Source organism: Sinocyclocheilus grahami, unplaced genomic scaffold (assembly GCF_001515645.1).
Source record: "Sinocyclocheilus grahami isolate Dianchi unplaced genomic scaffold, SAMN03320097.WGS_v1.1 scaffold494.1, whole genome shotgun sequence".
Taxonomy (NCBI): domain Eukaryota; kingdom Metazoa; phylum Chordata; class Actinopteri; order Cypriniformes; family Cyprinidae; genus Sinocyclocheilus; species Sinocyclocheilus grahami.
In genome coordinates, this window is record NW_015505673.1 from 270,320 (window position 1) to 281,926 (window position 11,607).

General features: G+C 38.8%; 1 protein-coding gene across 4 annotated transcripts in view; it reads left to right on the plus strand.

The window, feature by feature from the left end:
* LOC107554220 (ankyrin repeat and SAM domain-containing protein 1A) overlaps positions 1 to 11,607 on the plus strand; it is a 126,480-nt gene that overhangs the window by 36,806 nt on the left and 78,067 nt on the right. For 3 of the 4 annotated variants that reach the window (XM_016236664.1, XM_016236667.1, XM_016236665.1), the window contains exon 4: positions 4,553 to 4,615. The exons of the other annotated variant lie outside the window; for it this stretch is intronic. In XM_016236664.1, coding sequence (XP_016092150.1) covers positions 4,553 to 4,615 — 63 coding nt within the window. The remainder of the gene's footprint in view (positions 1 to 4,552; positions 4,616 to 11,607) is intronic. 4 annotated transcript variants of the gene reach the window in all.

The following is an 11,607-nucleotide window of genomic DNA, read 5'->3' on the forward strand; positions in this document are numbered from 1 at the left end:
ATACATTAAACATTAACCCGAATCCGACCCGAACCCGAAGCTATTCATTAAGCATTAACCCGAATCCGACCCGAATCCGACCCGAACCCGAAGCTATTCGTTAAACATTAGCCTGAACCCGACCCGAACCTAAAGCTATTCATTAAACATTAGCCCGAACCCGAAGCTATTCATTAAACATTAACCCGAATCCGAAGCTATTCATTAAACATTAGCCCGAACCCGACCCGAACCCGAAGCTATTCATTAAACATTAGCCTGACCCCGACCCGAACCCGAAGCTATTCATTAAACATTAGCCTGACCCCGACCCGAACCCGAAGCTATTCATTAAACATTAGCCTGACCCCGACCCGAACCCGAAGCTATTCATTAAACATTAGCCTGACCCCGACCCGAACCCGAAGCTATTCATTAAACATTAGCCTGACCCCGACCCGAACCCGAAGCTATTCATTAAACATTAGCCTGACCCCGACCCGAACCCGAAGCTATTCATTAAACATTAGCCTGACCCCGACCCGAACCCGAAGCTATTCATTAAACATTAGCCTGACCCCGACCCGAACCCGAAGCTATTCATTAAACATTAGCCTGACCCCGACCCGAACCCGAAGCTATTCATTAAACATTAGCCTGACCCCGACCCGAACCCGAAGCTATTCATTAAACATTAGCCTGACCCCGACCCGAACCCGAAGCTATTCATTAAACATTAGCCTGACCCCGACCCGAACCCGAAGCTATTCATTAAACATTAGCCTGACCCCGACCCGAACCCGAAGCTATTCATTAAACATTAGCCTGACCCCGACCCGAACCCGAAGCTATTCATTAAACATTAGCCTGACCCCGACCCGAACCCGAAGCTATTCATTAAACATTAGCCTGACCCCGACCCGAACCCGAAGCTATTCATTAAACATTAGCCTGACCCCGACCCGAACCCGAAGCTATTCATTAAACATTAGCCTGACCCCGACCCGAACCCGAAGCTATTCATTAAACATTAGCCTGACCCCGACCCGAACCCGAAGCTATTCATTAAACATTAGCCTGACCCCGACCCGAACCCGAAGCTATTCATTAAACATTAGCCTGACCCCGACCCGAACCCGAAGCTATTCATTAAACATTAGCCTGACCCCGACCCGAACCCGAAGCTATTCATTAAACATTAGCCTGACCCCGACCCGAACCCGAAGCTATTCATTAAACATTAGCCTGACCCCGACCCGAACCCGAAGCTATTCATTAAACATTAGCCTGACCCCGACCCGAACCCGAAGCTATTCATTAAACATTAGCCTGACCCCGACCCGAACCCGAAGCTATTCATTAAACATTAGCCTGACCCCGACCCGAACCCGAAGCTATTCATTAAACATTAGCCTGACCCCGACCCGAACCCGAAGCTATTCATTAAACATTAGCCTGACCCCGACCCGAACCCGAAGCTATTCATTAAACATTAGCCTGACCCCGACCCGAACCCGAAGCTATTCATTAAACATTAGCCTGACCCCGACCCGAACCCGAAGCTATTCATTAAACATTAGCCTGACCCCGACCCGAACCCGAAGCTATTCATTAAACATTAGCCTGACCCCGACCCGAACCCGAAGCTATTCATTAAACATTAGCCTGACCCCGACCCGAACCCGAAGCTATTCATTAAACATTAGCCTGACCCCGACCCGAACCCGAAGCTATTCATTAAACATTAGCCTGACCCCGACCCGAACCCGAAGCTATTCATTAAACATTAGCCTGACCCCGACCCGAACCCGAAGCTATTCATTAAACATTAGCCTGACCCCGACCCGAACCCGAAGCTATTCATTAAACATTAGCCTGACCCCGACCCGAACCCGAAGCTATTCATTAAACATTAGCCTGACCCCGACCCGAACCCGAAGCTATTCATTAAACATTAGCCTGACCCCGACCCGAACCCGAAGCTATTCATTAAACATTAGCCTGACCCCGACCCGAACCCGAAGCTATTCATTAAACATTAGCCTGACCCCGACCCGAACCCGAAGCTATTCATTAAACATTAGCCTGACCCCGACCCGAACCCGAAGCTATTCATTAAACATTAGCCTGACCCCGACCCGAACCCGAAGCTATTCATTAAACATTAGCCTGACCCCGACCCGAACCCGAAGCTATTCATTAAACATTAGCCTGACCCCGACCCGAACCCGAAGCTATTCATTAAACATTAGCCTGACCCCGACCCGAACCCGAAGCTATTCATTAAACATTAGCCTGACCCCGACCCGAACCCGAAGCTATTCATTAAACATTAACCCGAACCCGAAGCTATTCATTCAACATTAGCCCAAACCCGAAGCTATTCATTCAACATTAGCGCGAAGCTATTCATTAAACATTAGCCCGAACCCGACCCGAACCCGAAGCTATTCATTAAACATTAGCCCGAACCCGAAGCTATTCATTAAATATTAACCCGAACCCGAAGCTATTCATTAAACATTAGCCCGAACCTGAACCAAAACCCGAAAGTATTGGGTTGCAGACCTCTACTTGAGCATGAGTAAATCATGGGGTAATATTCATTTTTGGGTGAACTATCCCTTTAAGTACGACTGATTGCTTTTAATCTAAATTGAGTTGATATCATTTACGTTTAATTGCACTTAACATACAATTAAGAGTCCAAAACATTCCATTCATTTTACACTTCATTCATTATATTCGTTATATGCTTTTCAATTATATTGTTTCTGTAATAAGTGCTCTTTTTAAAGGAGTACTTATTTTTCACAAGGCTAAGTTATTCCTATACTAGTATTCCATACCAAACATATAATATGTATTTCCACCCCCCACAAAGTTCAATTTATCATACATTTAAACAACAGTCAATGTAAACAGTATTTACCTGTAGGAAAGTCACAGATTGTTGAGGATGTTTATTGTGTCAGGACTAGCTTCAGTCTGACGTTAGGAAAGCGTTTTCTGCTCTCACTTGCCATCCTGTTGTGAATCCGCCGCCTGTTTATTTCCAGCACTGTCACATCTTTCACCAAACGAAGCTGAATATTCATGTGCACCTGTACTTGTCTGTTATTGTACAGGGGTGGGTTGCATTGTCTTAAATGTCCCCAGAGGAAAACGGAAGCGGCCTGTCTGCTAATATTCTCGTTTTGCATAATTTGGAGAGGCTTTCGTGCATTTATTATTCAGCAGTGATGCACTCAATATTATTCAGCAACATAATAATCGCGTTTTCATTTCACATCTCTGTTATTGCTTGATTTATTATAGCATGAAATGTCTCAAAATGAAATGAAACGGCAGCCAAAAGAAATGATCATCATCATCATCAGTTAATTATGAATTAATTGTACAGATTTTGGACTCGTATGATAGCTTTATGTCATTTCGTAAGGCTGGTTTATTCTTCTTCGTTTAATTGGTCAAATTGACACACAATGGTCAATTTCATTTTCAAATGTTTCAGATTTTCATTAATTATAGCTGTTTTTCCTCACAACTGTGAACTTTTTTGCCTTTCAGCAGCGCAAATATTCATTCATGTAACATTTATCATTTGACGGACTGTAAGCCAGCCTCTGGTTTCTTTTGCCTGTTTGATCATGTCTTTCATTAAAGGGATAGTTCACCCAAAAATGATAATTCTGTCATTAATTACTCATCCTCATGTCGTTTCAAACCCGTAAGGCCTTCGTTCATCTTCAGAACATAAATTAAGACATTTTTGATGGAATCTGAGAGCTGTCTGACACTCTATAGACAGCAATGCAACTGAAATGTTCCCAAGTCCAGAAATGTAGCAAGGAGATCTGTAAAATAATCCATGTGACATCAGAGGTTCAACCGCAATTATACGAAGCTACGAGAATGTTTTTTGTGTGCAAAAGAAAAACAAAACGACTTTATTCAACAATTCGTCTCCTCCGCGTGACCCTGCAGCGCCATTTTGGAGAATATCCGCTGGATGTAAACAGCGTACGCTGTTCTGTGTCAGCTGCTTCACGCCGGATCTGTTTCCTACGTTGTTGTGATTTGATCTGAACGGAAACCGCGTATCCGTGTGACGCAGCTGACACAGAACAGCTTACGCTGTTTACGTCCAGCTGATACTCTCCAAAATGGCGCTGGCTGGGTCACACGGAGGAGACGAATTGTTGAATAAAGTGGTTTTTTTTTTCTTTTGCACACAAAAAATATTCTCATAGCTTTGTAATATTACGGTTGAACCCCTGATGTCACATGGATTATTTTACAGATCTCCTTGCTACGTTTCTGGACTTGGGAACATTTCAGTTGCATTGCTGTCTATGGGAGGGTCAGAGAGCTCTCAGATTCCATCAAAAAAATCTTAATTTGTGTTCCGAAGATGAACGTCTTACGGGTTTGAAGCGACATGAGGGTGAGTAATTAATGACAGAATTATCATTTTTGGGTGAACTATCCCTTTAACAGTGAGTTGTTCAGTGTGTGTGTGTGTGTGTGTGAGGCTGAACACATCTCCTTCCTGTTCTCTCCCCTCTCCCAGAGCGCTCTAGACCACACTGAGTTCAAACGCTGTGGCCCATTTGACCCCTATATTAATGCCAAGGTGTGTACCCATGACCTCTGACCTGCACGCTTTGCCTCCGTACGCCACGCCTGGGTTTGTCTGGTTTCTGTCGGGACAGTGTGTCGCTTCACTCTTTCCTCGTGTTTGTAATGATGTGGCTTATATAAGCACACATATGCTGTATATGTGTGAAAGCGTGTATATTTCTAAAGACGTCTGACCACTGACAGACTGCCGTGATTGTCTCAGTGTATCTGATGAGTTTGTCCACTTGTTTTGTGCTGTGCGTTTGAGTGTGAGAGCATTTTATTATGACTGTTCAAGCTGAAATGTGTAGTTTTTGTGAATTGCAAAAAGTAATGATGAATTTCTAACTGGTGTCCCAAACTCATAGTGAATAACAGGCGGGAAAAGGTGTTATATTTAACATAAATTGGTTTAACATAAATGCTTGTCTATACATTCAGCAGTACACTTCTACACCATATTTCAAAGACAATAGAAGTAATTATGAAATTACGTACAGAGATGTATTTGCGTCCTGCTTAATGGGGCATTAAAGCACTCTATTTGCATTTAATATAAGTTTAAACTATGATACATTTTAATTGATGTTTCATTTATATTTTCATATGAGGTTTTTTCTAAACATATTTTTGGTAATAACTGTGTCAGTTAGTCTCTTAAATAAATAAATGTATTTTATCTAAAATACAATAATATTTTATTTATTGAAGATAAAGTTTAGTTAGTTCAGGCTGTAAAATGTCTTGTGTTGTAACTAAAAAACGTTATGATATTCATCATTTGTATAAAATACCTTTTACCTTTAAAAATATTTGTCAACTATTTTTATTTTTTTTTATAATTATTTTTACATATTCATTCAAGGTCTAAGGAAGATGTTTTATTACTTTTTACTTGATAGTTGCAGCACATTATATTTTTCAAGTCATAAAATTAAATATTAAAATAAATAAATGATTACAATTATTTTTAATTATAAATTAACGATTTGTATAAAATATATTTTACACTGAAAACTATATTTTAAAAAAAAATTTAATAAATAAATAAGATGTATTCAAGGTGTTACGCCACATCATTAAAATGTTGTTAAAAATGTTGTAAGTGGTTTAAAAAAAAAAACCTGACAGAGTATACAAACCATACACACAAAGATAAAATTTCTGAGAAATTGGCACGTGCTTTAAACAGTTTTTAGAAGATTTCTCGGTTGCACTTTATTTTACAGTATGTGCTCTTGCATGTACTTACCTAGTACTGGCCAGGTAATATAAGGGAACTACGTGGGTTAAGGTTAGGTTTAGGGTTAGTACCTAGTTATTTCCCAGTTATTGTAACTACTGTACATAGTATGCACATGTGGAACAGGACTATAAAATAAAGTGCTACAGATTTTCCTTTTTATTGTTGACACTTTATTTGTTGTCGAGCCATACATACGCCCCTCTAGCATTTTTCCGTCCCAGTACTGAATAATCAGTCAGATGTCTTTGCAGTTTAAAATGGGATAGGAGAAAACATTTTAACATGGAGAAATTTTACACACTTAACCTTCAAAAGCAGCTGTGCTTTGTGTATTAATATGGATGCTGTGGTGTCCTGCTGAATCTCTCTTTCATTCAATAGCGCAGAGTGGTTTCGCCGAAGCTTTAGATCAGTGTCGTATACAAGCATCTGTGTGTACACGTGTGTTTGTGTGTCAGCCAGGGTACAACTGAACAGACTGAAGTCCAAATGAATAATTCATGAGCTGACAGGAAGTGTGTGTGACTCAGGGTGTTTTGTAATTGTTAAATGGTGTTTCTAGCATACCTGCTGTGCCACATACACACATACAGAGTCAAGAAGCTTCTCTGTGTAGCCGTCAGCTTGCATCAGTGTCAGAAAACGTGTGAGGGGTGAGATAGAGATGCAGGCGGAGAGAGGTGGAGCGTAGTCATGGCAACGGTGTCATGGCTGGATAGCTGAGGGGCCGGACCCACTAGCACATCAAGAAGGAGATGAGGGGGAAAAATGGAAGGAAGAGAAAAAGACAGTGTTGAATGGAGGAGAAGCCACAGTATGGAAGGGTTTGGATGTTCTGCAGCTTAATAATAATAATAATTAGTAGTAGTAGTATTTATTTATTTTAATTAATGAATTTTAATTCTCTAAATTAAACACTCACACACACACACACACACACACACACACATGTAGGTTGTTGCAATTGTTTTTCCAAAATATTATGTTACGTGTTTCAGTCTGTGGGTTATTGTGTTCTTTTTTTGGTAGTTATTATTATTATTATTAAGTTTTGATGCATTTAGTTTTTCGTGGTGTTCCCATTAGTCACCTCTCTTTGCTCTTTGTGGTTTCCACAGTCATTACTGTTAACTAAAACTATTTAAAAATGGAAATATATTTTTTTTTGTTAAATAAAGCTCATATAAAATAAAATCGAAATATTAGATTGAAAAACTTAAAAAAGAGAACTGTTGCAAATGTTTCATGTAGTGAAATGTTGAAACTGAAAAAAAATATAATTTTAAGCTGAAGTTTATGAGTTTAAAATAAGGTTAAGCTGATATGTTTTGCGCTAAAATTAATAATAAAAAAAACAGGTAAAAAGCACTTGGCTGACTAAAACTTCAACTGAAATTAAAATTAAAACTGGAAAAAAAATAAATAATTCACAATATACTAAATACTATAATAGTAAAGAGTTCATATTGGTGCTTGTGATGATCAACAAGCATGCTTTCCTGTTTTTAGGGTGTTTTCTAGGACAAATGTGTTCATGTTTGAATACCTCTGTATTGGAAAACATAATAAATTGGAAAACATCATGGATGAACCTGTGTGACTGTAGCTACTACCAGTGTGGACGCAAACATAACTTTGAGCAGTCAAATAAAAAATGCCTTATAAAACAGTGTTTCCCCTGCCATTATATTAGGGGGGCGGCCCGCCATCTTCAACGTCTCTGGGCCTGTGTTAACGGGCGTTTACAGACTTCATATTTTCACATAAATTACATTTTGGAAAACGATTGCATTGCAACACAGTTTGTGCAAGTCCAGAACAGAGACGAGTTGCTTGCAATAAGACAAAAATTGGCCGGTTGCCAATCGCGTAAGTTCTTGGGGAAGCTCCTTAAGTTCGGCCATCCTACACACACGTGACTGACCGCTCGCTCACACCAACAGGAGGAGGGTCATGTTACTATCTACACTGCACTCAACCTGAGGGATTCCTACACTTTCAGTCTTTGAGGAGACATGAAAAACAGCAGGAACGGTATAACGGAAAATATTAGCGGTTTTGAAATGTGACATTTTTAAATCGCAGTATACCTTGAAACCGGTAATCGGCCCATGCCTAATATATATATATATATATATATATATATATATATATATATATATATATATATATATATATATATATATATATATATATAATATATATATTTTTTTTTTTTTTTTATTTTTTTTGTGAAAACGATTGCATTGCAACACAGTTTGTGCAAGTCCAGAACAGAGACGAGTTGCTTGCAATAAGACAAAAATTGGCCGGTTGCCAATCGCGTAAGTTCTTGGGGAAGCTCCTTAAGTTCGGCCATCCTACACACACGTGACTGACCGCTCGCTCACACCAACAGGAGGAGGGTCATGTTACTATCTACACTGCACTCAACCTGAGGGATTCCTACACTTTCAGTCTTTGAGGAGACATGAAAAACAGCAGGAACGGTATAACGGAAAATATTAGCGGTTTTGAAATGTGACATTTTTAAATCGCAGTATACCTTGAAACCGGTAATCGGCCCATGCCTAATAACCAAGTATTGAGTACATGTACAGTAAATGAACATACTTTCCAGAAGGCCAACAATTCACTAAAATTTTTTTTTTTATTGGTCTTATGAAGTATTCTAATTTGTTGAGATAGTGAATTGGTGGGTTTTTGTTAAATGTGAGCCAAAATCATCACAATTAAAAGAACCAAAGACTTAAACTACGTCAGTCTGTGTGCACTGAATTTATTTAATACATGAGTTTCACAATTTGAGTTGAATTACTGAAATAAATGAACTTTTCCATGACATTCTAATTTATTGAGATGCACCTGTAAATACTGTATAATTTCTTCAGTGTGGACAAACGGTGATAATAAAAAACAACAAACCTAATAGAAAATCAAACACACACTTACCTGTTCATACAGCTGAGATTCACTCAGTTCACCTGCTTACTATGAATCTATTTCAGGAGAGCCTTTTTTAGAAAATGCATTAATCTCCACTTCCCCTTGATTATGTCTGTGGGGAACCTCCTCTCTCTCGCGCTCTCTCTCTCGCTCTCTCTCAGATGACCTAGTTTGCACAATATGTGTGAAAATCTTCAGAAAATATTGTCTTGTCATCACAATTCCCAATGAACATTATAGGTCTGTTCCAAACCCCAGTGAGTTCCCTCGCCGTTTACGCTCGAAATATGCCACACTCTTCTAAAGGTTTACACTAGACAGTATAGACATTAAAAGAGTTCAGATCCCAGAACGCTGTAAGACCATGTTTCATTCATTTAGCTGACTAGTGCTATATGCTGTATTAACAAAAACATAAATGGCATAAATAAAAAAACACTTACACTGACAAGCTATGCAATATCGCGTTCATAATCGAATGCGACTCATCTGCGATTATGAACGCGATATAGCAGTGATCTACGGCTCTGTGTATTAAATGCTGCTCCATCTGAAAGCACGTGATGGAGATTTACTATTAATCACAGAACCGGCTTTACTGACGAGATGCGCATGACAATCACATGCGATTTATCGTGCAGCCCTAATTTTTTTGTTTGTTTGTTGATCACAAAGTACAAAATAGATGAGGAAAACTAGGATGCCGGGTGTATTCAAAGCGCCGCCATTACTGTCTAGAGTGCGTGGAATGGTGTGCTGTGATTGGGTGAGCGAATATATGGCATTCTGCAGAGAAGGGAGACTGGCGTTTGTTGCGGTTTGGAAAAAAAGGGAGAAAACATGACAGAATAACTCGGCGGATATCACATTTTGCGTAAAATTAAAAATGTACTTTTCAATACCGACCAGATACAATACTGATTTTGGCGGAAACTCCATTTTAAAAAAAAAAGGCGTTTATCGCGTTTTGGAACCAAACTCTACATATGTAGAGTAAATGTAAACGTTATAAGGGCGTGGTAAATCGGACGGCAGTACGCCGGAAGGAAGGAAGTGGGTCGGGCATAATTTTTTGACCACTTCATACGTTTTAGTTTGGAGAATCCCTGTTTTGGAACGAGTTTCTTTTAGAATAATTTTTATCTTAATTTTAATGTTTTTTGTTGGTCAATATAAATACATAATTTTACAAATAGACCAGAAGAAGGAATAAACCTTTCGTGGAATGAAGTGTGTTAAAGACAAAGCCCGCTACCATGTTTCCGCGGCCAAAACAATATATATAATAAAATATTTATCAAATATATTTTATGTATATTATTTCTGTTTAGCTTAAGTCTATATTTATTTCAGTTTTACTTTGAGTAATTTTAGTACTTCAACTTCTACAATTTTATTTCAGTTATTTCAACAGTTTTTGTTGTTTTTCATCTAATATTTCAATTTATATTTATTTAAATTTTCATATTTTTACGTAACAATACTTAATACTAATTGATTATTTTTATGATAAGTTAATTTTAACCACATTTCCTTCTGTTTTATAATATAAAAATGTGCATCAATGTCAGTAATGTAATGTGAAAAATAATTCTATATTTTAACTGTATAGCTTATATAATATTTGTTGTACTGACTTTGATGATTTAAATAAAATTTAGTATATCAACTTTTTATAAATGCAATAAAAATGGCCAAATAATGAATGTCTTTGTAATTACAAATACAGTATTCATTAAATGTTCATTAAATTATTATTAATTATTAAAATAATTAATTAATTTTATCTATTAAAATAAAGTAACTGCAAAAATCTTTTAACAGGCCTCGCTTCCTATATGCAAAATATTTAATAAATAAATTCTATATATTTGATTTGGGGATGAAACGGATCATGAAATATGATGCTGTTGTGAGATATTCTCTTTCTCTTTCTCGCTCTCTCTCTCTCTCGTGTGTGTGAGAGAGTGTGTGAGAGTGTGTTTGTGTGAGTGTGAGAGTGTGTGTGAGAGTGTGTGAGTGTGAGAGTGTGTATGTGAGAGTGTGTGTGTGAGAGTGTGTGTGTGAGAGTGTTTGTGTGAGTGTGAGAGTGTGTATGTGAGAGTGTGTGTTTGTGTGAGTGTTTGTGTGAGTGTGAGAGTGTGTATGTGAGAGTGTGTTTGTGTGAGAGTGTTTGTGTGTGAGAGTGTGTATGTGAGAGTGTTTGTGTGTGTGAGAGTGTTTGTGTGAGTGTGAGTGTGTATGTGAGAGTGTGTGTTTGTGTGAGAGTGTGTGTTTGTGTGAGAGTGTTTGTGTGAGAGTGTTTGTGTATGTGAGAGTGTGTGTGTGAGTGAGAGTGTGTGTGAGAGTGTTTGTGTGAGAGTGTGTGTGAGAGTGTTTGTGTGAGTGTGAGAGTGTGTATGTGAGAGTGTGCGTGTGTGTGTGTGTGTGTGTGTGAGAGAGAGAGAGAGAGAGAGAGTGTGTGTGAGAGAGAGAGAGAGAGAGAGAGTGTGTGTGAGAGAGAGAGAGAGAGAGAGAGTGTGTGTGAGAGAGAGAGAGAGAGAGAGAGTGTGTGTGAGAGAGAGAGAGAGAGAGAGAGTGTGTGTGAGAGAGAGAGAGAGAGAGAGAGTGTGTGTGAGAGAGAGAGAGAGAGAGAGAGTGTGTGTGTGTGTTTGTGTGAGAGTGTGTGTGAGAGTGTTTGTGTGAGTGTGAGAGTGTGTATGTGAGAGTGTTTGTGTGAGTGTGAGTGTGTGTGTGAGAGTGTGTGTGAGAGTGTTTGTGTGAGTGTGAGAGTGTGTATGTGAGTGTTTGTGTGTGTGTGAGTGTTTGTGTGA